Below are 27658 nucleotides of genomic sequence, written 5' to 3'. Positions count from 1 at the left end.
TACATACTCATCTCATATGTATATACTGTACTCGATACCATCTACTGTATCTTGCCTATGCTGCTCTGTACCATCACTCATTCATATATCCTTATGTACATATTCTTTATCCCCTTACACTGTGTACAAGACAGTAGTTTTGGAATTGTTAGTTAGATTACTTTTTGGTTACTACTGCATTGTCGGAACTAGAAGCACAAGCATTTCGCTACACTCGCATTAACATCTGCGAACCATGTGTATGTGACAAATAAAATTTGATTTTTGATTTGATTTAATGTGAGCCATTACCAGCCTTTCAAAGCACTTCATGGCTATGGACGTGAGTGCAGTCATTTAGGGAGGTTACAGGGACACAGGGACTATGGTGGTCTGCTTGAAACATGTTGGTATTACAGACTCAATCAGGGACATGTTGAAAATGTCAGTGAAGACACCTGCCAGTTGGTCAGCACATGTCCGGAGCACACGTCTTGGTAATCTGTCTAGGACAGCGGTCTTGTGAATGTTGCCCCATTTAAAGGTCTTACTCACGTTGGCTACGGAGAGTGTTATCACACAGTCGTCCTGAACAGCTGATTTTGTCATGCATGCATCAGTGTTGCTTGCCTCGAAGCGAGCATAGAAGCATGCATCCCTTTGTAGTCTTTAATAGTTTGCAAGCCCTGCCTCAACCGACGAGCTTCGGAGCCGATTCAACCGTAGTCCTGTATTGGCGCTTAGCCTGTTTGATGATTAGTCAGAGGGCATAGGGGGATTTCTTATAAGCTTCCGGGTTAGAGTCCTGCTCCTTGAAAGCGGCAGCTCTATCCTTTAGCTCAGTGCGGATGTTGCCTGTAATCTATGGCTTCTAGTTGGGGTATGTACGTACAGCCTCAATGCACTTATTGATAAACCCAGTGACTGATGTGGTGTACTCCTCAATGCCATCGGAAGAATCCCAGAACATATTCCAGTCTGTATTATCAAAACAGTCCTGTAGTTTAATATCTGCTTCATTTGACCACTTTTTTATAGCCTTATTCACTTGTGCTTTCTGCATGAATTTTTGTTTGTAAGCAGGAATCGGGTGCATAGAATTATGGTCAGATTTGCCAAATGGAGGGCGCGGGAGGGGTTTGTACGTGTCTCTGTGTGGAGTAAAGGTGAACCATAATTTTTTTTTGCTTGCGCATTTAACATGCTATTAGAAATTGGCGACAACTGTTTTAAGTTTCCCTGCATTTAAGTCCCCGGCCACTAGGAGCACCGCCTCTGGGTGAGCGGTTTCCTGTTTGCTTTTTTCCTTATACAGCTGACTCCGTGCGGTCTTAGTGCCAGCTTCCCTCTGTGGTGGTAAATAAACAGCCACTCATTTTTTTTAATAAACTCTCTTGGAAAATCTAGAGACTTCCTTAGATTATGTGCACCCCTTCTCCTGTGTGCTGTTTTATCTAGCCAGTGCAGCGTATACCCCGCCAGCTTAATGTTTTCCATGTTGTCATTCAGCCACAATTCGATGAAACATAAGATATTACAGTTTTTGATGTCCCGTTGGTAGGATATTTGTGATCATACTTTCATATCATAATTGTTCAATGATTGTACGTTGGCAAGTAATATTGATGGTAATGGCAGATTTCCTACTCGCCGTTGGGGATCTTTACGTGGCACCCCGCCCTGTGTCCTTTATACCTGCGTCTCTTTCTCTTGCCAATGACAGGGATTTCGGCCTTGTCGGGTGTCTGAAGTACATCCTGTGCGTCCTGCTTGTTGAAGAAAAAATCTTTGTCTAAACCGAGGTGAGTGATCACTGTCCTGAAATCCAGAAGCTCTTTTTTTTTGCCATAAGATATGGTGGCGGAAACATTGTGTAAAGTAAGTTGCGAAAAAAAAAACCACATGCCACAAATAGTTAGGTGCCCGTAACACGTCTGCCATGTCTTCCGGCGTAATCTTGGAAAGCTCAGGACATAAAGTTAATTTCTTTAACACATTTTTTGCAGCTGTACTTTAGTTCCTTATTATAAACAGGATACATGTTTTGGAATATTTTTTTGTTGTTGTACAGGCTTCCGTCTTTTTCACCACAATTTTAGGTTAATATTGTGGACTAACTACAATGTTGTTGATCCATCCTCAGTTTTCTCCTATCACAGGCATGAAACTAACAATTTTCTACAAATCAAATTGTATATTTCACATGCTTATTAAACAGGTGTAGACTAACAGTGAAATGCTTACTTATGGGCCCTTCCCAACATTAAAAAAAATAATAAATAACACAAGGAATAAATTGAAAAGCTCTTTTTCAGTTTTTGATTTGTTAAAAAAGTTTGAAATATCCAATAAATGTCGTTCCACTTCATGATTGTGTCCCACTTGTTGTTGATTCTTCACAAAAAAATACAGTTTTATATCTTTATGTTTGAAGCCTGAAATGTGGCAAAAGGTCGCAAAGTTCAAGGGGGCCGAATACTTTCGCAAGGCACTGTATCTGGCATGATGCCAAACCAGATAGCTGGTTGCTAGTCATATGGTAATTGGCTAACTCCTTCAATTACTCTAATGTGCAACCACCTCTGTACAATAACAAAGCATATTACACTAGAAACAGTAACAAAAGTTCAGTCAATAGCGCGCCGGACCTCGGCCTAGAAGGTCGAGAGTTCGAGGCCTGCTCCCTGCCTGTTTCATTACAGTATGTTTTACAATTTGTTTACATGACGCACGAGCAAAGTAATACAGCTGACGGCATACATGAAAGACGAGGCAATTTGTGTGAGTAAATGCAAACAACTAAGTAAGTAATTCTATCAATAACAAGATTATCATCACTAGCAATATGCTTTCATCGAACTTACAAACAAATATTTTCAGAGGCTGAAGCGTGACGAGAAATAACTGCACTGAAAGACCTGCACCGTAGCGTTGTTTTTAGCAGCTTTGCGTGCTGAACGACTACTCTACTTCCTGTTTACGTACAGTCTTTCTAAGTACCAGAAAGCTCCACTAGGGGGCGATAAACACTATGGAACACAATGAAAATCCATCTTAACCACTGTAATAAAATCATCTGTTACCTTCTAACAGGAAAACGGCACACCCACCTTTTTTTATGTGCCTGTTTTGCATGTTGCATTTTATTTTGGCATATCAGTTTGCTAACAATGTAAAACAAATATTAATTGAGTAAGGCAGTTCCAAAATGCAGGTGTTTCAGCCTAGCTCAGTGCTTTCTGTGGTGGTGGGGCAGCCAACTGAAAATTCGTGGTTGGTGGTGTTCTTTAGTTGCGCTGTGATTGGCTCAGTGTTCTGTCACTCAAGGGGACACTACGTCACTGCAAAGTTTAAGGGGAAATTCAAGCCCCTTAGGTGCTGCCATATAGTTTCATTAGAAGGGCCCATCCAAGAAGGCTCAAGGGCATTGGTCATAGATGACGTCAAATCACGTTATATGTACCGAAGCTTTGATTGGACTGATCGTGTCAACATCATACTTTCAAAATCTTAGCTAACAAGTTAGCAGTCATCATCATGAATCAAGTTGACATATACTGGAAAATCATTTTCAGTCCTTGTCATATGAAGAGAAAGTATAGATAAAATGTATTGGTGCTCATTGGCCATTGGACATAAACATTACAGAAGTTGGAAATCGCAAATTCAACAATGAGTGGTTTGGAAGGAATCAGTGGCTAACTGCAAGCTTTGCAAAGCAATCACCAGCCTGCTATTCAGTGGAGAGGGTGTGTGGTCCAAGTCTGGGTTTAAGGGTGTCCTTTTCCAAGCTTAAAAGGATAAACATTCAACATGGGCCAAGCTGTCAATACAGCATGACTTCTGCCGCGTTCGAAACAACTGGGAAATCTCAGACTTCAGTGAGTTCAAGTAAACTGGGAACTCGGGGGAACGAGCTCCGACTGGGAAAATAAGTTTTGAACGATCATCCAACTCAGAATTCCAAATCGGGAACTCTTTTTAGAGCTCCGACCTGAAGATCACTGACGTCATGATTCAACCTTGTTTTTTCCCCAAGTTCCCAGTTGTCTTGAAAGCACCATAAATCCAGAGAATGACAGAATTTGATTATACATTTTGATGACAAAATCTGTGCACAAGAAGGACTTTCGCGCCACCTTCCTGTTCAAGTGAGCACAGCACAAAAATGTATGTTGTGTAATGATGTAATATGCCAAGCAATACTAAATGTATGTTGTGTATTAAGCTGTTAGTATCCCATGTTCCTCACCCTAATAATTTGCTCCCTTTTCTCCTAAAAATGTAGCCTGCTGTTTGGACTTGGTGGTGCACATTTAGCCTATTTTATAGAAATGTCAATATCGAATATTGTAAGAGCTTTCATTGTCTGCGTTTATACCCCCTTTATTTATCCTACGGTTCTGACTTGGTGTACAGGGAGAATACTGTAAGAATGGCCCATGTTTTGAATTCAAAAGTGCTGAACAAGTAGATAAATTGACTTTGTCTGTCCTTGCTCGCTCTTTAATATCTTAATCGAAATTATATGTATCAGCTATGAACATTTTCATAAGTATTCAGACCCTTTACTCGGTACTTTGTTGTAGCATTTTGGCAGCGATTATTGTCTTGGTTATGACGCTACAAACTTGGCACACCTGTATTTGGGGATCTTCTCCCGTTGTTCTCTGCAGATCCTTTCATCGCTGCACAGCTATTTTCAGGTCTCTCCAGAGATGTTCGATTGGGTTCAAGTCCAGACTCTGGCTGTGCCACTCCAAGGACATTCAGACTTTTCCTGAAGCCACTTCTGTGTTGTCTTGGCTGTGTGCTTTAGGGTTTTTGTTCTGTTGGAAGGTGAACCTTTGCCTCAGTCTGAGGCCGTAACCTGCTCCAGAGCGATTTTCATCAAGGATCTTTCTTTACTTTACTCTGTTCATCTTTCCCTCGATCCTGACTAGTCTCCCAGTCCCTGCCGCTGAAAAACATGCCCTCAGCATGATGCTGCCACCACTCTGCTTCACTGTAGGGAAGGTTTCCTCCAGGCGTGATGCTTGGCATTTAGGCCTCTAGAGTTCAATCTTGTTTTCACCAGACAAGAGAACCTTGTTTCTCATGGTCTGAGTCCTTCAGGTGCTTTTTTGGCAAACTTCAAGCATGTCATGTGCATTTTACTGAGGAGCGGTTCTGTCTGGCCACTCTACCATAAAGGCCTCATTGGTGGAGTTCCGCAGAGATGGTTGTCCTTCTGGAAGGTTCCCCAATCTCCACAGAGGAACTCTGGAGTTTTGTCGTAGTGACCATTGGGTTCTTGGTCCCCTTCCTGACCAAGGCCCTTCTCCCCAAATATCTCAGTTTGGCCGGCAGGACAGCTCTAGAAAGAGTCTTGGTGGTTCCAAACTTCTTCCATTTAAGAATGATGGAGGCCACTGTGTTCTTGGGGACCTTAAATGCTGCAGACATTTTGTTGGTACCCTTCTCAAGATCTGTGCCTCAACACGATCCTGTCTCGGACAATTCCTTCAACATCATGGCTTTGGTTTTTGCAAACGTTCCAAAAAAACTGTTTTCACTTTTGTAATTATGTGGTATTGTGTGTAGATGTTTTAAAAAAAGTTTTTTTACATTTTTTTTTATCCACTTTAGAATAACGCTGTAACGTAACAATGTGGGAAAAGGGAAGGGATCTGAATACTTTCCGAATGCACTGTATGCATAGGCTTATTGACTCCGACTTTCATTCATGTTCTTTTTGGAAGTGGAAACTATTGGACCTTAGGCTTTTAGGGGGCGGCAGGTAGCCTGATGGTTAGGGCGTTGGGCCAGTAACCGAAAGGTTGCTAGCTCGAATTCTCGAGCTGGCAAGTTAAAAATCTGTCATTCTGCCCCTGAACAAGGCAGTTAACCCACTGTTCCTAGGCCCTAATTGTTAATAGGAATTTGTTCTTAACTGACTTGCCTAGTTAAAGGTAATAATATTAAAAATAGGACATTTGGAAATAGACTTCTGTTCGTAACTTTATTTTGACTTAAAGCTTTTATGGTAGGAGGATAGGTTATTGGAGGGATTCTTACTCCCCGCACAGATTATTTATTTCTTAAATAATCTTAAACTTGTCATTAGATTGTTTTATAGGCCATTGATATTGTTTGTCCTTACTCATTATTAGTCCCCTGGCTTCCTCATGTTTTTGGGCTGTTCAATCTACTTTTGAGATGGAACTGTTAATTATTCTAATTGTTTGATCGGGAGAGAAAGCATGCATAAAACAATGAAAGCCCAAAGTCGTATTCATATTGATTGGAGAGACAAGGGAATATAGCTGTTTTTTGTTGTTTTTTTACCGCTGGACACTATAGTTAGGGAGTGTCAGTTATAAAAAAAAAAAAATGTATAGGTTTAGGCTATTTTAAGGCCCATGCATCTTACAGAAGTCGAGAAACAATATTTTATGACGGGACATTTTGCGCTGCATTGGTGGAATTCTCTGGTCTTTCTAGCCTACACTGCTCTTGCGTTCTGTAGGCTTATATAACAGGCTATTTATTGAAATGTGATTACTTGGAATGCCACTTGTATGCTGCCCTGTCGTTTGCTGCCCAACTCCATTCTGTAGGCTACTACGTGGTGCCAGTCCAGTTCAAATAGGCTAAGCCATCGTCTGTCACATCACAATGTCCTCACCATCGACAATGGCCGCCAAACATCGTCGACAGAGGATACTGGCGTAATATTTCCCAACCCTAGTCACTATACTTAGTTCAGTCGAGGGCAGGCTAAACTGAATGAACAACAGAGGCAAGTATGAACATTTTATTAAGAGTTTTGGGGAATGACTTCGTCATTGATCATTGGAGCCAGATGCTGGTATGCAGGCAGCACTATGCGGGGCAGCTGGCATTGAAACCATCCCTCTGGGAGAGAAAGGTTCCGATGACGGACCTTCAGCTGCTGGAGGTGGAGGGTCGGCGGTGAAACTTTTGCTGTAAGACGTGAGGGAACAAGAGCAAGCCGTAATTTTAAATGCATCAAAATATGTATTCCCATTGGTGAGAAGAGAGCACGTTGATTATTGCACCAGTATGCAAATTCAAATCAAATGAATTCATAAAGCCCTTTTTTTACATCGGCAGACATCAAAAAAGTGCTTTTTCAGAAACTCAGCCTAAAACCCCAAATGGCAGGCGATGCAGCTGTAGAAGCACGGTGGCTAGAAAAAAAAGAAAGGCAGGAACCAGTCCTCTTCTGGCTGTGCCGAGTGGAGATTATAAGAGTACATGGTCATTTAAGCCCAGATCGTTCTTCAAGATGTTCAAATGTTCATAGATGACCAGCAGGGTCAAATAATAATCACGGTGGTTTTAGAGGCTGCTACAGGTCAGTACCTCAGGAGTAAATGACAGTTGGGTTTTCATAGCCAAGCATTCAGAGGTCGAGAGAGAGAGGGAGTCGGAAACGGCAGGTCCGGGACAAGGTAGCACGTCCGGTGAAAGGTGAGGTTTCCATAGCCGCAGGCAGAACAGTTGAAACTGGAGCAGCAGCACGGCCAGGTGGACTGGGGACAGCCAGGAGTCATCAGGCCAGTTAGTCCTGAGGCATGGTCCTAGGGCTCAGGTCCTCCGGGAGGGGGGGATGGAGAGAGCACACATACTTAGTCACCTAGGACACCAGATATAACAGACTGACCCTAGTCCCCCGGCACATAGACTATTGCAGCGTAGATACTATGCCTCTAGGTTATTTAGCAAGTGTGATAAAGTTGCATTATTCAGTTGTGCTGATTGGCCATAGGGTAATAGGGGACTGACATTCCGCACATGGCTAATTGATAGTAAAGGAGTAGGAGTGACATGATGCTGTGCTGTTGATGAGAACATTCTAAACATCAGATATAAATTCCTGCTGTGTCCATAGAAGAGGATTGCCTGGCTACCCAACCACATTGCTATGGCCAAACACCACGCCCACAATGAGTCTGGATATGATCTCCTCACAACGACTTCTCGAATGCGAACACATTCAAACCGTTCTGATTGGTTCCACAAACCGATGGGTTGGGCCAGAGCCTGAAAACACTTGGTCAAGTGGCGTTTTGGAGATGGTAATTGGCTTTGATAGAAGCGATCATTCGCTGTTGACTTGTTTTGTACAACGTCCCTCACTTTGAAAGCAAAAATGACTTCTACGATGGCATTCTGACTGAAGGTATATAGCGATAGATAGAGCAGCGGAATTAAATTCAGTATGAGTCTTCAGGCAAAGAGAAAACAATGTAAATTATATTGTGGTTACAGAATTAAGTAATGTGAGCTATCCATTTAGATCAGCCTTCGTGATTTGTACCTCCACTACCGGTCAAAAGTTTTAAACACCTACTCATTCAAGGGTTTTTCTTTATTTTACTATTTTCTACATTGTAGAATAATAGTGAAGACATCAGAACTATGAAATAACACATATGGAATCATGTAGTAACCCAAAAAGTGTTAAACAAGTATTTTATATTTGAGATTTCAAATAGCCACCCTTTCCCTTGATGACAGCTTTGCACACTCTTGGCATTCTCTCAAGCAGCTTCACCTGGAATGCTTTTCCAACAGTCTTGAAGGAGTTCCCACATATGCTGAGCACTTGTTGGCTGCATTTCCTTCACTCTGGGGTCTGACTAATCCAATAACCATCTCAATTTGGTTGAGGTCGGGGGATTGAGCAGGTAATCTGGCCTCAAGAATCTCAAATATAAAATATATTTGGATTTGTTTTAACACTTTTTTTGGTTACTACATGATTCCATGTGTTTCATAGTTTTGTTGTCTTCACTATTATTCTACAATGTATAAAATAGTAAAAATAAAGAAACCCTTGAATGAGTAGGTGTTTTAAAACTTTTGATCGGTAGTGTACATTATCTGAATAGTCATGGCAAGGTTAAACTAAAGAACATGAATCAGACTAAATGTCCTGAGGAAAACAATCCTAATATTGGAAACAAACAGCCTTATGTTGTCACCCAGTCACATTTGTTTATTTTCCATGCTATAGCACACCATGTTGTGCATGAAGCAGGTTCATAGTAAAGGACTGTTTTTCTTTTTTGCCATGGAATATTGTCAATTATCTTGGTAGTATTTTGATACAGATATTGTGAAAAATGTACCCTTTTGCCTTCTACTTGAAAATAATGAACTTTTAAACGTATATCCAGCGTATTCACTAGGAACCAAATGGGAAGAAACAGGGAACGACCCATCTGAATTCGTCCAATAAGAAACTCTTGTTTTTGTTGCGAAAAGTTTTGCTAAGTTGGGCACCACATGACATTTTGAAAATACTAAATTGACCTATTGTAATGTATTCTTTATTCTGTCTCTGTCCCAGTGTTTGTGTTAGAGGCTGAGGCTCCGACACAGCTGGTGAAGGCCACCTCGGCCATTGAGAGAGCCGTGTTTATCACCATGCAGTGGGTGGCCAGCGTCAAACCCAGAGCCGGACCCCTCTACACCGTCGCAGAGGAGCTCAAGACCCAAGTCAAGAGAATGGGTGGTTACTTTCAGCTTCTCATCCAGGTAGACATTTCTGTCAGCACTTTTAACTTAAAAAGATCAGACAATAGAATTAACAATGTATCGCACTAGGACTGTCTTGAAAAAGAGATGTTATCTTTATGAAATTGACCTGGATAAATATAGGTTGGCTAAAGTATTACATTCCAAAAGGGACACATTGGAGCATTGAAACTATTGAACACAGTATATTCAAAACAGTAGCCGCTGTATGTGAATGTACAACATACAGATAGAACTATGCACCAAAAACATTCAATCGCACCTACAGTGCATTCGGAAAGTACTCAGACCCCTTTACATTTTCCACATTTTATTACTATACAGCATTATTCTAAAATGTGTTAAATCATTTTACCCCATAATGACAAAAGTAAAAACAGGTTTTGTAGAATTTTTTTCAAATGTATTAAAAATATTAAACTGAAATTGTATATTTACATAAGTATTCAGATCGTTTACTCAGTACTTTGTTGAAGCACCTTTGGCAGCGATTACAGCCTCGAGTCTTCTTTGGTATAACGCTTGGCACCTTTATTTGGGGAGTTTCTCCTATTCTTCTCTGCAGATCCTCTCAAGCTCTCTCAGGTTGGATTGGGAGCATCGCTGCACAGCTATTTTCAGGTCTCTCCAGAGATGTTCGATCGGGTTCAAGTCCGGGCCACTCAAGGACATTCCTGAGACTTGTGCCAAAGCCACTCCTGCGTTGTCTTGGCTGTGTGCTTAATGTCGTTGTCCAGTCTGAGGTCCTGAGCAGGTTTTCATCAAGGATCTCTTTGTACTTTGCTCTGTTCATCTTTCCCTCGATCCTGACTAGTCTCCCTGCTACTGAAAACATCCTCATACCATGATGCTGCCAACACCATGCTTCACCGTAGGGATGGTGCCAGGTTTCCTCCAGATGTGACGATTGGCATTCAGGCCAAACAGTTCGATCTTGGTTTCATCAGACCAGAGAATCTTGTTCCTCATGGTCTGAGAGGATTTAGATGCCTTTTGGCAAACTCCAAGTGGACTGTCATGTGCCTTTTTTTTGAGGAGTGGCTTCCGTCTGGCCACTCTACCACAAAGGTCTGATTGGTGGAGTTCTGTAGAAATTGTTGTCCTTCTGGAAGGTTCTCCCATCTCCACAGAGGAACTCTGGAACTTTGTCAGTGACCATCAGGTTTCCTGGTCACCTCCCTGACCAAGGTCCTTCTCCCCTGATTTCTCAGTTTGGCCGGGCAGGCAGCTCTAGGAAGAGTCTTTGTGGATCCAAACTTCTTCCATTTAAGAATGATGAAGGCCACTATGTTCATGGGGAGCTTCCATGCTGCAGACATTTTTTGGTACCCTTCCCCAGATCTGTGTCTCGACACAATCCTGCATCGGAGCTCTACAGACAATTCCTTCGACCTCTTGGCTTGGTTTTTGCTCTGACATGCACGATCAACTGTGGGACTTTGTATAGATCATGTCCAATCAATTGAATTTCCCACAGGTGGATTCCAATCAAGTTATAGAAACATCTCAAGGATGACCAATGGAAAATAGGATCCACTCCGCTACAATTTCTAAAAACCTGTCTTCGCTTTGTCATTATGTGGTTTTGTGTGTAGATTGAGGGAAAAAAATCTATATTTAATCAATTGTAGAATAGAGCTGTAACAGAATGTGGAAAAGGGATCTGAATATTTTCTGAAGGCACTGTATGTACAGTACACATACATTGTTGACTAGTTTATTGTAAGTAATGGCATAGTGAATTACAGTAAAGATATTCTAGAAATATCAGTTTTTATCCCAATTCAACTGAAAAGACACAAACGCTGCAAAAGGAAAATCTTTTTCAATCGAGTTGGGTTGACACCTCACTGGCTCATCAAAATTCACCTCGCTGATTGACGGGTTTTAGCTTTGAGCTGTTTTGACTCCTCGTATGGAAATATCAGAGCGTAGGGGAATTCTCAACCTTCAGCCTCAAGTCCAACATGAATGAATGTATATTATACAGTGCCTAATGAATGTCTACACACGCCTTGCACGGTCTTTACATTTTGCTGCCTTAAAATTGTGTTAAAGAATGCAACCAATGTACACAACCTTCTCCAGCGTTGCACAAGTCTTAGGGCAACATATAATATCCATTGTTTTTGTCAAAATTGCTCAAGGTCAGTAAATTTGGTTGGGAGTCATTGATGGACAACAATATTCAAACCGTGTCTCTGATTTTCAAGCAGGTTTAAGTCAGGATTGAGACTGGACCTTTCAGGAACACTCAAAACATATTGGAAAGCCATTCTGGTGTGTCTTTGACATAAAAACATGTGTAATTGTAATTGTCCCACGGTTAGGTATTCAGAAGGCTGAGACAGGGTTTCCTCTTACTTTTTGTCTGAGCTTTGTTCCTTTCATATTTATTTAGATCCTGACAAACTCTCTAGTCCCAGTCTCTGCAATAACATTGCATTCACTCCACATTATTGGCCTGTATGACAATGTTAAATCCACTTCAAAACATCTTCACCTTGTCTTTAACTTTGAAAATTTGGACTAGGTTGTGTAGATGGTTGGGAAAATAATCAAATATATTCCCTTTTGAGATTACATTTTAAGGCAGCAAAATGTGAAGACTGCAAGGTGTGTGAAGACCTTCACTACATTTTAGGAATTTAGCAGACAATCTTATCCAGAACGACTTACTGGAGCAATTAGGGTTAAGTGCCTCAAGGGCATATTGACAAATTTCTCCTAGTCAGCAAGGGGATTCAAACCAGAAACATTTTGGTTACTGGCGCAACCTCTTAACCGCAAGGTTACCACCCAGCCCACACTAGTCACTAGTGACGGTATACGTAGCCTTCAAAATGTATTCATACCCCTTGACTCATTACACATTTTGTTGTTGCAGCCTGAATTCAAAATTGATTAAATATATGTTTTCTCTCACCTCATCTACTGTGCACACAACCCTATAATGACAAAGTGAAAATATATTTTTAGACATTAAATGAAATGCGTATCTCATTTACATAGGTATTCACAGCCCAGAGTCAATATTTTGTAGAAGCACCATTGGCAGCAATAACAGCTGTGAGTCTTTCTGGGTAAATCTCTGAGAGCTTTCCACACCTGGATTGTGGAACATTTGCTCATTTATTATTTTCAAAATGCTTCAAGCACTATACATTTGGTTGTTGATCATTGCTAGACAACCATTTTCAGGTTTTGCTATAGATTTTCAAGTAGACTTAAGTCAAAACTGTATCTCGGCCACTCCGGAACAGCCACTGTCTTCTTGGTAAGCAACTCCAGTGTAGATTTGGCCTTGTGTTTTAAGTTATTGTCCTGCTGAAAGGTTAATTCATCTCCCAGTGTCTGGTGGAAAGTAGATTGAACAATGTTTTCCTCTAAGATTTTGCCTGTGCTTAGCTCCATTCCATAATTGTTTTTTTCCTGAAAAACTCCCCAGTCCTTAACGATTACAAGCATACCCATAACACGATGCAGCCACCACTATGCTTGAAAATATGGAGAGTGGTACTCTGTAATGCGTTCTACTGGATTTGCCCCAAATTTGCCACATTTGTTTGTAGTATTACTTTAGTGCCTTGTGCAAACAGGATGCATGTTTTGGAATATTTGTATTCTGTACAGACTTCCTTCTTTTCTCTCTCAATTAGGTTAGTATTGTGGAGTAACTACAATGTTATGTGACTTGTTAAGCACATTTTTACTCCTGAACTTATTTAGGCTTGCCATAACACAGGTTGAATAGTTATTGACTCGAGACACATCAGCTTTTCATTTTGAATTCATTTGTAACATGTTCTAAAAACGTTTTGACATGGTGGGTCAGTGACAAAATATCTTTAATACATTATAAATTCAGGCTGTAACAACAATGTGGAAAAAATCAAGGGGTGTGAGTACTTTCTGAAGGCACTGTATGTACTGCACAATCTAACATTCCTAACCAGTGGCAGCAATAAAACAAATTAAACCACCTTTTCCACCCATCTCACCCTCCTTTCACACTACTGTATGTCTTTAAACTTTACATTTTTTTTTTTTTTTTTTTAAACATTTGAAAGTCATTAAGTTTTAAGCTTTTTTCCCTAGTTCATTCATGTATGTATTCAAATACAATATAACTTTGCATTCACAATTAGTGTGAGTACATTTATTTTATTGAGCAAACTCTTATCCAGAGCGACTTGCAGTTAGTGCATTAATTTTACTTTGGCTAATTAAGACAACCACATTTAAATTATTAAAGTAGTTATCAGCAAAGTCAGTGGTAGTAGGAAAAGACAAGTGCAAGTGTTTTTTATTTTATTCAAATATTATTTTGTTATTTAACATCCAATTCCCATGGGCTGTGACCAGGGCTGTGACTCTGAGATCTCGTCCATGGTGACCGAGGCCCACAGGAAGAGTGGTCAGTGTCTGGACACGGCACTGCTGGTCATCAGTCACCTGGCCGCGCTTACCGCCACCCAGCTCCATTTGACCGAGCTGGGCTCTGAGGCCACAGGCAAGGTAAATGTTACCACACTGACTGTCTTTCTCCTACTCACACTCTCACCATATACTGCCTTTCATATTGATTGAGAATGGATAAGATACTGGGCATGAAGGCTTTGTGGTGCTTTGGTGGAAATAACGAAGCCATGATGCATCCTGCCTGGATGCTTCATCTCCACTCCCCTCCTCAATTCAGAATAATGATATAACTGGATCCAATGACACATGGCTAATCACGCTGGTTTGCGGAGGGTAAAGAAAGCGTCTCTCAAAAGTTGTCTGTCGTTTCTCTTTCCCCAGCAGTCTGTGGCCCTGTCTCTTTTGGAGGGGACTTGTAAAGGGGTGCACTCTCTCCTGGAAGAGGGTCTGGCAATCTCCAACAAGATGCTCAGCGATGCGCAGCTGGCCTATCCCAGGACTCCGGTACGTAGCCACCATTTTAGTATTCATTGTCTAAATGACTTCTATAGGAATTGTTTTGATATACACTGCCGTTCAACAGTTTGGCGTCAGTTAGAAATGTCCTTGTTTTTGAAAGTAACGTCATTAACATTAAAATAACATCACATTGATCAGAAATACAGTGTAGACGTTGAATTGAATTGTAGCTGGAAACGGGTGATTAAAAAAATTACAAAAAAAGAATAATAATATCTACGTCGGCGTACAGAGGCCCATTATCAGCAACCATCACTCCTGTGTTCCAATGGCACGTTGTGTTAGCTAATACAAGTTCATAATTTTAAAAGGCTAATTGATCATTAGAAAACCCTTTTTGCAGTTATGTTAGCACAGCTGAAAACTGTTGTTAGTTTTTTTCCCCCTCCACCTTTATTTAACACCAAGTAGGACAGTTGAAAACAAGTTCTCATTTACAAGTGCGACCTGGCCAAGATAAAGCAAAGCTGTGCGACAATAAACACAGAGTTACACATGGGATAAACAAAAGTACAGTCAATAACACAATAGAAAAATCTATATACAATGTGTGCAAATGGAGTAAGGAGGTAAGGCAATAAATAGGCCATAGTAGCGAAGTAATTACAATTACTGTGATAGACTGCATTCAGTTTTCTGAGTAGAGTGTTGGAGGCTATTTTGTAAATGACATCCCCGAAGTCGAGGATCGGTAGGATAGTCAGTTTTACGAGGGTATGTTTGGCAGCATGAGTGAAGGATGCTTTGTTGCGAAATAGGAAGCAGATTCTAGATTTAATTTTGGATTGGAGATACTTAATGTCTGGAAGGAGAGTTTATAGTCTAGCCAGACAATTAGAATATGTGGACAACTACAAATGCCTAAGTCAGAACCGTCCAGAGTAGTGATGTTAGTTGGGCGGGCGGGTGCAGGCAGCGATCGGTTGAAGATCATGCATTTAGTTTTAGTAGGGTTTAAGAGCAGTTGGAGGCCATGGAAGGAGTGTTGTATGGCATTGAAGCTCGTTTGGAGGTTTGTTAACAGTGTCCAAAGAAGGGCCAGATGTATACAGAATGGTGTCGTCTGCGTAGAGGTGGATCAAGGAATCACGCGCAGCAATAGCGAGATCATTGATATATACAGAGAAAAGAGTCACCCAAGAATTGAACCCCCATAGAAACTGTCAGAGGTCCGGACAACAGGGCCTCCCGATTTGACACACTGAATCTGAGAAGTAGTTGGTGAACCAGGCGAGGCAGTCATGTAAGAAATCAAGGCTGTTGAGTCTGCCGATAAGAATATGGTGATTGACAGAGTTGAAAGCCTTGGCCAGGTCGATGAAGACGGCTTCACAGTACTGTCTTTTATCGATGGCGGTTATGATAGGACCTTGAGCGGTTAGGACCTTGAGCGTGGCTAAGGTACACCAGTGACCAGCTCGGAAACCGGATTGCACAGCGGAGAAGGTACGGTGGGATTCGAAGTGGTTTGTTAACTTGGCTTTCGAAGACTTTAGAAAGGCAGGGCAAGATGGATATATGCCAATAACAGTTTGGGTCTAGAGTGTCACCCCCTGTGAAGCAGGAGATGACCGCTGCAGCTTTTCAACCTTTAGGAATCTCGGACGATTGTCTCTAACCAGAGTAGAAAGAGTGGGAGGCCCCAATGCAAAACAGAGCAAGAGGACATGTACATTAGTGTCCTCTTGCTCAGTTGCTGGCCTTCTTGGCAGAGTTGCAAAGAATAAGCCATATCTCAGACTGGCCAATAAAAATAAAAGATTAAGATGGGCAAAAGAACAGACACTGGACAGAGGAACTCTGCCTAGAAGGCCAGCATCCTGAAGTCGCCTCTTCACTGTTGATGTTGAGACTGGTGTTTTGCGGGTACTCTTCAATGAAGCTGCCAGTTGAGGACTTGTGAGGCGTCTGTTTTAGAGGTCGACCGATTAATCGGAATGGCCAATTTAATTAGGACCGATTTTCAAGTTTTCATAACAATCGAAAATCTGTATTTTTGGAGATTTTTTTTGTTACCTTGTCAGTTCAGGGATTCAATCTTGCAACCTTAATGTTAACTATTCCAACGCTCTAACAACCTGCCTCACGAGGAGCCTGCCTGTTACACGAATGCAGTAAGAAGCCAAGGTAAGTTGCTAGCTAGCATTAAACTTATCTAAGAACAATCAATCATAATCACTAGTTAACTACACATGGTTGATGATATTACTAGTTTATCTAGCGTGTCCTGCGTTGCATATAATCGATGCGGTGCGCATTCGCGAAAAAGGACTGTCGTTGCTCCAATATGTACCTAACCATAAACATCAATGCCTTTCTTAAAATCAATACACAGAAGTATATATTTTTAAACCTGCATATTTAGCATCCCTAAGTCTAAATATTGCTGTTACATTGCACAATCTTCAATGTTATGTCATAATTACGTAAAATTCTGGCAAATTAGTTCGCAATGAGCCAGGCGGCCCAAACTGTTGCATATACCCTGACTCTGCGTGCAATGAACGCAAGAGAAGTGACACAATTTCATCTGGTTAATTTTGCCTGCTAAAATGTCAGCCTCGAAACCTTAATGACTTGGAGAAGATCTGCAAAGAGGAGTGGGACAAAATCCCTCCTGAGATGTGTGCAAACCTGGTGGCCAACTACAAGAAACGTCTGACCTCTGATTGCCAACCAGGGTTTTGCCACCAAGTACTAAGTCATGTTTTGCAGAGGGGTCAAATACTTATTTCCCTCATTAAAATGCAAATCAATTTATAACATTTTTGACATGCGTTTTTCTGGATTTTTTGTTGTTGTTATTCTGTCTCTCACTGCCCAAATAAACCTACCATTAAAATTATAGACTGATAATTTCTTTGTCAGTGGACAAACGTACAAAATCAGCAGGGGTTCAAATACTTTTTTCCCTCACTGTATATACACATGTTTTGAAAGGCCCCTGAGTCTGCAACACCACTAAGCAAGTGGCACCATGAAGACCAAGGAGCTCTCCAAACAGGTCAGGGACTAAGTTGTGGAGAAGTACAGATCAGGGTTGGGTTTAAAAAAATATATCAGATCTTTGAACATCCCACTGCGCACCATTAAATCCATTATACAAAATTGAAAGAATATGGCACCACAACAAACCTGCCAAGAGCGGGCTGCCCACCAAAACTCACGGACCAGGCAAGAAGGGCATTAATCAGAGAGGCAACAAAGAGACCAAAGCAAACCCTGAAGGAGCTGCAAAGCTCCACAGCAGAGAGTGGAGTATATGGCCATTGTACTACTTTAAGCCATACACTCCACAGAGCTGGGCTTTACAGAAGAGTGGCCAGAAAAAAATCCATTGCTTAACCTTTCTGATCTCCCCATCCCGGATCCGGGATCGTGAATACAGACTCAAGCTCATTACCATAACGCAACGTTAACTATTCATGAAAATCGCAAATGAAATGAAATAAATATGCTAGCTCTCAAGCTTAGCCTTTTGTTAACACTGTCATCTCAGATTTTCAAAATATGCTTCTCAACCATTGCAAAACAAGCATTTGTGTAACAGTATTGATGGCTAACGTAGCATTTAGCATTAGCATTCAGCTGGCAACATTTACACAAAAAAACAGAAAAGCATTCAAATAAAATCATTTACCTTTGAAGAACTTCAGATGTTTTCAATGAGGAGACTCTCAGATAGCAAATGTTCAGTTTTTCCTGAAAGATTATTTGTTTAGGACAAATCGCTCCGTTTTCTGCGTCACGTTTAGCTATGAAAAAACCCCTGTATCCAGGATTGTGTAAATCTATCAGCAAGCTCATTAGCATAACACAACGTTAACTATTTATGAAAATCGCAAATGAAATGAAATAAATATGCCATCTCTCAAGCTTAGCCTTTTGTAAACAACACTGTCATCTCAGATTTTCAAAATATGCTTCTCAACCATAGGAAAACAATCATTTGTGTAAAAGTAGCTAGCTAGCGTTAGCATTTAGCGTTAGCATTTAGCGTTAGCATTAGCGTTAGCATCCAGCACGCAACATTAACAAAAACATAAAAGCCTTCAAATAAAATCATTTACCTTTGAAGAACTTCTGATGTTTTCAATGAGGATACTCTCAGTTAGATAGCAGATGCTCAGTTTTTCCAAAAAGATTCCTTGTGTATTAGAAATAGCTCCGTTTTATACATCACATTTGGCTACCAAAAAAAATCCGAAAATTCAGTCCTCAAAACGCGAACTTTTTTCCAAATTAACTCCATAATATCGACTGAAAACATGGCAAACGTTGTTTAGAATCAATCATCAAGGTGTTTTTCACATATCTCTTCATTGATACATCGTTCTTGGACACATGCTTTCTCCCCTGAATCAAATGGTAAAGTAGAAGCAGCTGGCAATTGCGCACCGAATTCGACGCAGGACACCAGGCGGACACTTGGAAAATGTAGTCTCTTATGGTCAATCTTCCAATGATATGCCTACAAATACGTCACAATGCTGCTAAGACCTTGGGCGAACGACAGAAAGTGTAGGCTCATTCCTTGCGCAATCACAGCCATATAAGGAGACAATGGAAAACAGAGCTTCAGAAATTCTGCTAATCCCTGGTTGATGCATCATCTTGGTTTCGCCTGTAGAATGAGTTCTGGGGCACTTACAGACAAAATCGTTGCAGATTCTGAAACTTCAGAGTGTTTTCTTTCCAAAACTGTCAAGAATATGCATAGTCGAGCATCTTTTCGTGACAAAATATCGCGCTTAAAACGGGAACGTTTTTTATCCAAAAATGAAATAGCGCCCCTAGAGCTCTAACAGGTTAAAGAAAAAAAACAGCATGTGGGAGACTCCCCAAACATATTGAAAAAGGTACTCTGGTCAGATGAGACTAAAATTTAGCTTTTTGGCCATCAAGGAAAACGCTATGTCTGGCACAAACCCAACACCTCTCATCACCCCGAGAACACCATCCCCATGTTTTTCATCGGCAGGGACTGGGAAACTGGTCAGAATTGAACGAATGATGGATGGCGCTAAATACAGGGAATTTATTGAGGGGAACCTGTTTCAATCTTCCAGAGATTTGACACTGGTACAGAAGTTCACCTTCCAACAGGACAATGACCCTAAGCATACTGCTAAAGCAACACTCGAGTGGTTTAAGGTGAAACATTTAAATGTCTTGGAATGGCCAAGTCAAAGCCCAGACCTCAATTCAATTGAAAATCTGTGGTATAACTTAAAGATTGCTGTTTATTAGCGGAACCACTCCTACTTGAAGGAGCTGGAGCAGTTTTGCCTTGAAGAATGGGCAAAAATCCCAGTGGCTTGATGTGCCAAACTTATAGAGACATACCCCAAGAGACTTGCAGCTGTAATTGCTGAAAAAGTTGGCTCTACAAAGTATTGACTTTGGGAGGGTGCATAGTTATGTACGCTCAAGTTTGAATTTTTTTTTGTGTTATTTCTTGTTTGTTTCACAACTATCTTCAAAGTGGTAGGCATGTTGTGTAAATCAAATGATACAAACCCCCCAATTAATCTATTTTAATTCCAGGTTTTAAGGCAACAAAATAGGAAAAATGCCAAGGGGGTGAATTCTTTCCCAAGCCACTGTACTTGTCCCCTTGCTCAGTTGTGCACCGGTGCCTCCCACTCCTCTTTCTATTCTGGTTGAGCCAGTTTGTGCTGTTCTTTGAAGGGAGTAGTACATAATGTTGTACGAGATCTTTAGTTTCTTGGCAATTTCTCGCATGGAATAGCCTTCGTTTGTCAGAACAAGATTAGACTGACGAGTTTCAGAAGAAAGAACTTAGTTTCTGGCCATTTTGAGCCCGTAATTGAACCCACAGAAGCTGATACTCCAGATACTCAACTAGTCTAAATGACAGTTTTATTGCTTCTTTAATCAGAATAACAGTTTTCAACTGCGCTAACATAATTGCATAAGGGTTTTCTAATGAACAATTAGCCTTTTAAAATGATGAACTTGTATTAGCTAACACAACGTGCCATTGGAACACAGGGAGTGATGGTTGCTGATAATGGGACTATGTAGATATTCCATAAAATATCTTCTGTTTCCAGCTACAATAGTCATTTACAACATTAGCAATGTCTACACTCTGATCAATTTGATGTCCTTTTAATGGACATAAAATGTGCTTTTCTTTCAAAAACAAGGACATTTCTAACTGTTGAACGGTAGAAATCCTTGAGATGGATTCTTGAGGTTTTGGCATCAGAGAAATGTTATGTTAAAAAGTTAAGTCAAGAAATTACATTTTAAAGCCATGAATGGCATCAATGATTTGCATAGGATAAATAATTTTGCAATGTTATTCTGGATTGTTTCTTTCGATTGCCTCTGTCTCTATCAAGCATCAGTCTCCAAACAAGATACCATATGGTCTATATGTTTCTGGCAGGTTTTGCAGAGCCTCAAGTCGAAGATGCTGGACCTGTCCTGTGCTCTCCAGAGCTACATCCACTGCCACATGACGGTGAGCACTGGGCGAACAATAAGAAACCCAACCAGCCCATCTATCTTTCTTGACATGGGGTTAAACTCTCCAGATAAATAGCCCCTCCCACAGCCAGCACGTTAAAAGGTGCGAATCAGCTTTTATGGCTCTTGTAAAAAACCTTGCCACCCCTGTCAGCCTTATCGCCACAGTCTCACGTTGAGCACATCGTTCAGGTAATGGATGTGTTGAATGAAGTGCCATCAGTCACCGTTAACGTGCTTGTTTGCCATTATCTGCCACTCACAAACTAGCGTCTTTGTTAGTGTCGATCATCGGCTGCGCTAGGCGATTGGGACAAAGGAGAGGACATCTTTCCCCCGGACCTCCACCCTCATTGTCTTCAAACAAAGGGATTGGATGAGCAAAACCAGACACATGTTGAATCTCTGTGGGCCTCTGGGAGAGCCATGGTTTAATTTGTTGCTACTGTATTTTCATGATAGTGAAATGCAGATGTAGCCAGGTCCATAATTATTGGCACCCTTGTTACACATTTTTTTTAATACAAATACTGTGTATGCTCAAAGAAAATGTGAAATTATATTATTTTACGCTAATGCAATTGCGTAAATAACATTTTTGTTTAACCACTAGTAAAAAAAATAAAAAATCAAAAAAAGATGAGGGTGAAAATAATTGACACTAATTTTCAAAACTCTAGAACCCTCCCCTTGCGAGCATAACGACACTGAGATGTTTTCTTAAATGTTTTATGAGATTTGAGAACATGTTGGGAGGGATCTTAGACCATTGCTCCGTACATAATCGTTCCAGATTCTTGATATACTGCTGCCAAGTTTCAGCCCCCTGGCAGAGGCAACCTTGTTTGGCTGATGCCAGCTCTCAAAGTCTTGCTGACTTGAGAGTAGGGGTCTGAATGATAGAACATTAAGAAAAAATACCTAACTCGACAATGCTGTAATGTTAGTAGGAGGAGCTACTTTATTAGCAGAGCAGCAGCTCAAATGTGAGTGCTGATGGGAGCAGGGAGGTGGTGGCATGGCAACAGTCAACTCGCACTGGTAGACTAATTTATTGCTAGTTATTTGTCATCTCATCTGATTACATAGTACCTTTTCTTGATTGCATCAAACCGAGAGAAGCTAGTTAAGATGGCCAGATACCTAACATTAGCTAGGCTAATTTAGACTACATAATGCTATCTCCAAAGACAAACATTGGCAGTACAATGGCCTTACTGAAGAGCTCAGTGACATTCAACGTGGCACCATCATAGGATGCCACCTTTCCAACAAGTCAGTTCAACAAATTTCTGCCCTGCTAGAGCTGCCACGGTCAACTGTAAGTGCTGTTATTGTGAAGTGGAAACGTCTCGGAGCAACAACGGCTCAGCCGCGAAGTGGTAGGCCACACAAGCTCACAGAAAGGGACCGCCGAGTGCTGAAGCGCGTAGTGTGTACAAATCGTCTGTCCTTGGTTGCAACACTCACTACCGAGTTACAAACTGCCTCTGGAAGCATTGTTCGCACAAGAACTGTTCGTCGGCAGCTTCATAAAATGGGTTTCCATGGCAGCGGCACACAAGCCCAAGATAGCCATGCACAATGCCAAGCGTCGGCTGGAGTGGTGTAAAGCTTGCCGCCATTTCATTCTGGAGCAGTGGAAACTGCTCTCTGGAGTGAAATCACCCTTCACCATCTGGCAGTCCGATGAATGAATCTGGGTTTGGCGGACACCAGGAAGTACCTGTAAAGTTGGGTGGAGGAGGAATAATGGTCTGTTACTGTTTTTCATGCTTCTGGCTTGGCCCTATAGTTAAAATGAAGGAAATACATAACGCTACAGCATACGATGATTCTGTGCTTCCAACTTTGGCAACAGTATGGGGAAGGCCCTTTCCTGTTTCAGCATGACAATGCCCCCGTGCACAAATCGAGGTCCATACAGAAATATTTTTTCAAGATTGGTGTGGAAGACCTTGACTGGCCTGCACAGAGCCCTGACCAACTCCATCGAACACCTTTGGGAAGAATTGGCATATGTTTTGATTTGTTTAACACTTTTTCTTTGGTATGTTACCACATGATTCTGTGTTATTTCATAGTTTTGAAACTAGCCATAGCACCGGTGCCAACGTCGTTTATCATACTTCATGGTGCTATGGTCTGTTGATGTGAAAATGTAGCTCTTTGGCCACGCACACCAGTGGTGGGTTTGGCGTAGAAAAAATGGAAGCATGTGCAGAAGAGTACCTCATGCCTACGTTAAAATACGTAGGATTTTTTTGGTTATTTTGCTTCCACTGGTCTTGTGGCCTTTGTTTAGGACAACAGCATCATGAACTTAACCAGGACATTTTAGCCAAAAACCTTTTTGCCTTTGCCAGGAGGCTGAGACTTGGCCGCAAGTGGATCTTCCAGCATGACGATAACCCCAAGCACACACCCAGACTTGAACCACATTGAAAACCTGTGGTTTGAGTTGAAGAGAGCAAGTCCATAAGCGCAGATGAAGGATATCAAGGATCTGGAAAGATTCAGTGTGGTGGAATTGTAAGATCCCTCCCAATGTGTTCTCCAATCTCTTAAAACATTTTCAAAAAAGGCAGTGTCGTTATCCTCGCAAAGGTAGGGTGCTACTGAAAACAGGTCTCAAAATTATTGGCAGCCCTATCTTACATTATTATTTTTTTATTACTTGTTAAACAAAATCTCTTTCTCTGAGCAATTGTATTAGTATAATCATTTTCAACTTTTTTGGCGCCTGCGCAGTATTTATTTTATACATGCTTTTTTGCTCATCTTTGTCAAGGGTGGTAATGATTATTGGCCTGAAATTGTCACATGTTTTGTAATTGCACTGTTGTAGTGAGACAGTATTTGATTGGAATCAACAGTAGTTATGCACAACTAGTGTATGGAGGAAGGGCTTTATTAGGGTTAGCTACAGTATGTGAGGAAAAGGGTTCATCCCCTTGGAAAGGCACCATTTTCCAATGACATCAACTGTAACGTGTGTCTGTCTGTCTACAGGATAGGGAAGAAGGCTCCAAGAAGGGAGCTGAGGACCCTGATCCCTCACTGCTCCACAGAGTGAGGAACACAGCAGCCAAGCTTTTCCAGCTCAACCAGGCAATCAAGCAGCTTCACGCTGCTCTCTCTCTCGCCCTCCGAGGTACTGACTGTCTGGCCTGTGAGAAGCAAGGCCACAGCATTGCTACAAAAACAAAATGCCTGTCATTTAACTGACCAAAATGGCTTCCTTTTTGATTTCCTCTCATTTCCCTGTCCTATTGTGACTTCAACTTTGATTGATAGATTTGAGCGATATTGTGGAACTGTAAACATATGTGTTTCTATTATCTGCCCATCATTAGTCTAATCATCCAGGAAAGCTAGGTTCTAGCCACTATAGGGACCTAAATAAGTCAAACGAGAAGTTAAATGCATGTATTTAACTCTTTACCAGGTAAAAGCAGTGACTCCAGCCTCAGTACCTGCCGAGAGGCTGTCTCCTCCTCCTCCAAGACCATCGACAAAGTCATTAACGGCCTCCCCAGGGGCGGCACAGGGCTGGCTACCACATCATCTAGTCTACAGCTGCCCTGCCTGGAGACTGTCATAGCAGCCCGGGACGAGCTCCATTCTGCCCTGCAGTCCCTGAGTACCGCCTTCAACACGCAGGGCCTTGAAGAGAAGAGGGGATCTTCTGGCTCAGAGAAGAGCACACGGGAAAGGGGTCAGGGGAATGAGGGGACCCTGGTTGCTTCCGACATGGAAAGGAACAGAGGAGCCCCTACGATTGTTTCTCTCTCTTCAGGATTGTCTTCATCTAATGACGATGCACATTGGGTTTGATGCACAGGGGGTTGATCAGCTGATCAGGTACTTGTTCAGTAGGCATGAAACTGCCGGAAATGGGAAGGTAGTACAATCTGAGCTTGTCCAATGAGGAACAAATGTTTTCGGTTTCCGTTGCAATTTTTTTTGCTACAGTGTGCTCTAATGAACATGACCCAGATGATTGATGTTAAAGGTTACAGGCTCAATGCCATTAATAGAAAGACCCAACAGAGAGAATGAATGTGCATCAAAGGTCTTTCTGTCCAATTGCACTAAAACCCCAGATGAATACACTGAACAAAAATATAATGTAAACGCAACATACAACAATTTCAAAGATTTTACTCAGTTACAGTTCATATAAGGAAAGCCGTCAATTGAAATACATTCATTAGGCCCTAATCTATGGATTTCTCATGACTGGGAATAAAGATATGCATCAGTTGATCACATACCATAAAAAAGTAGGAACGTGGATCATAAACCCAGTTAGTATCTGGTGTGACCACCATTTGCCTCATGTCATACTCTTCAATGGCTGTGCGACATTGCTCGATATTGGCGGGAACTAGAACACTTGTACAGGTCGATCCAGAGCATCCCAAACATGCTCAATGGGTGACAAGTCTGGTGAGTATGCAGGCCATGGAAGAACACAGACATTTTCAGCTTCCAGTAATTGTGCTTAAATTCTTGCGACATGGGGCCAAACATTATCATGCTGAAAGATAAGGTGAATGCGGCGGATGAATGGCATGAAAATGGGCTTCAGGATCTCGTCACGGTATCTCTGCATTCAAATTGCCATCAATAAAAAGTAATTGGGTTCGTTGTCTGTATATTATGCCTGCCCATACCATAACCCCATTGCCACAATGTGGCACTGTTCACAACGTTGGCATCAGCAAACTGCAGTCAGGTCAAGACCCCGTTGAGGACTACGAGCACAGAGGTGAGCTTCCCTGAGACCATTTCTGACAGTTAATGCAGAAATTCTTCAATTGTGAAAACACACAGTTTCATCAGCTGTCCTGGTGACTGGTCTCAGATCAACCCGCAGGTGAAGAAGCCCGATGTGGAGGTCCTGGGCTGGCATGGTTACATGTGGTCTGCCCTTGTGAGGCCGGTTGGACGTATGGCGAAATTCTCTAAAATGACAACATAGGCGGCTTATGTTAGGGACATGAACATTCCCAGGCAACAAACAGCTCTGGTGGACATCCCTGCAGTCAGCATGCCAATTGCATGCTCCTCAACTTGAGACATCTGTGGTGTTGTGTGACAAAACAGCACATTTTAGAGTGGCCTTTTATTGTCCCCTGCAAAAGTACACCTCTGTAACGATTATGCTGTTTAAACAGCTTCTTTAATATGCCACACCTGTCAGGTGGATGGATTGTCTTTGCAAAGTGGAAATGTTCACTAACAGGGATTTAAACACATTTGTACACAAATGTGCGTAACATTTCTTAGATCTTTTATTTCTGCTCATGAAACTTGGGACCAACACTTTACATTTATATTTTTGTTCAGTATACTTTATTTTGTCAGACAGGGATTTCTTCAGATTGTAAAGTACTTTGATAAAATGTGTATACTAATTGAATTGTACTGCAGTGGATTGTAAACTATTTGGGCAATATCTTCTCATTTTGGCATTTATACATGTATACATGAAAGCGCAACAATTTTCTGTATTGTATGTAGCTCACTCAATGCTGTTAGAGGTGTCCCATATCACAACTTTTTCTGAGTGGTTTCATTCATTTGATCAACTATACTTTGCACTTAAACCTTGCACAAAGTACTTGTCTTTTTTTTTTGTCTCATGACACTTTTTGTATCTCTTGGTAAAGATTTGATACCTCACAATCATGTCACAATTTGAAAGTGAGCATAATAAATGAATATTTCTGGACTTTTTTGTTTAGCTTTTTCGTCTGGTCTCCATACATGCATATTTTGGTCTCGTTTTATGCATATTGTGCAACAGCTTGTGAGTAAGTTCGTTATTTTTCCCTCAGCAGAGCTTGAAACGGCTCCCTGCTTTTATACCCACCCTTCGCGCTCTCAGGCTCTGCATCACTTCATAAAATCTGATGTCACCTAGGAGGTTCCCTCAAACTCATGAAGAGTAAATCGAATCTACTACTTTTGGGTTGCAAACAACGACCAATTTGTTTTTGCTAATTACTTTTGTTGAGAAAATGTAGCACAGGAGGATTCATTGATGAAAGTATTTTAAATCACACGACGACTTCGAAATGTCGATGGAGGTGGACTAAAGAAAACGCACGAAAACTTGAGTATTAACGGATGGTGTCCGATCTCAGGTAGGTGTAAAGTACTGTTAGTCATTTTAGCTTAAATGTTAAAGTGAGAATTCAATAATTATATTTGGACATGTAGCTTTTGCCTTTTGGTGCAACCTTTAAATTAAGTTGATTTATATTGCCTTTATCGATGGATCATTTCCCAAAACCGTACTAACAATTTCACATTGGCTTCCATTTCAAAGGATGCAGTGGTTTTGGATATTATACCCCAATTTACTTGTAAGTGCACTGTTTTCATTATTTTAGGGCATGTTTTATATTTGAAGGAATGTGTTATTGAACTTTCACACTGAATGTATGAAGGATGTTCACTCAGCCCTATTCTCCCTTAAGCCAATGTTTCTTAATAAGACCTATGTTCACTCAGTACCCACTGAACAAATTTCCATCATAATTGGAATCAATATTGAGGAATATGGGCCCGATTCAGACTTAGGAAATGTACGCCTTTCCTATGCATGCCATTCCTACACACTTCTCAGTAGTTCAGATTTACCTTATGCAGGTGTGGTTACCTTGCACATTCTGAAAAC

The 27658-nt window shown here is 41.2% G+C and overlaps 2 protein-coding genes across 7 annotated transcripts in view; both read left to right on the top strand.

The window, feature by feature from the left end:
* kif14 (kinesin family member 14) overlaps positions 1-25401 on the top strand; it is a 51397-nt gene extending 25996 nt beyond the window's left edge. Inside the window, exons 24-29 of one of the 2 annotated variants that reach the window (XM_021603253.2) lie at positions 9341-9528; positions 13894-14046; positions 14335-14454; positions 20888-20962; positions 23980-24121; positions 24416-25401. In XM_021603253.2, the coding sequence (XP_021458928.2) occupies positions 9341-9528; positions 13894-14046; positions 14335-14454; positions 20888-20962; positions 23980-24121; positions 24416-24804 (1067 nt within the window). In that variant the 3' untranslated portion in view covers positions 24805-25401. Of the gene's footprint in view, positions 1-9340; positions 9529-13893; positions 14047-14331; positions 14455-20887; positions 20963-23979; positions 24122-24415 lie in introns of both variants that reach the window. The other variant, XM_021603252.2, reaches the window with a different exon arrangement.
* A 78-nt stretch (positions 25402-25479) lies between these two features.
* LOC110523998 (adhesion G-protein coupled receptor D2) overlaps positions 25480-27658 on the top strand; it is a 162202-nt gene continuing 160023 nt past the window's right edge. For all 5 annotated transcript variants that reach the window (XM_021603244.2, XM_021603243.2, XM_021603246.2 and 2 more), the window contains exons 1-2: positions 25480-27122; positions 27308-27344. In XM_021603244.2, the coding sequence (XP_021458919.2) occupies positions 27106-27122; positions 27308-27344 (54 nt within the window). In that variant the 5' untranslated portion in view covers positions 25480-27105. The remainder of the gene's footprint in view (positions 27123-27307; positions 27345-27658) is intronic.

Source organism: Oncorhynchus mykiss, chromosome 5, assembly GCF_013265735.2.
Source record: "Oncorhynchus mykiss isolate Arlee chromosome 5, USDA_OmykA_1.1, whole genome shotgun sequence".
NCBI classification, from domain to species: Eukaryota; Metazoa; Chordata; class Actinopteri; order Salmoniformes; family Salmonidae; genus Oncorhynchus; species Oncorhynchus mykiss.
The sequence above is the reverse complement of the archived record's forward strand: the minus strand, read 5'-3'. Positions and strand labels throughout refer to the sequence as shown.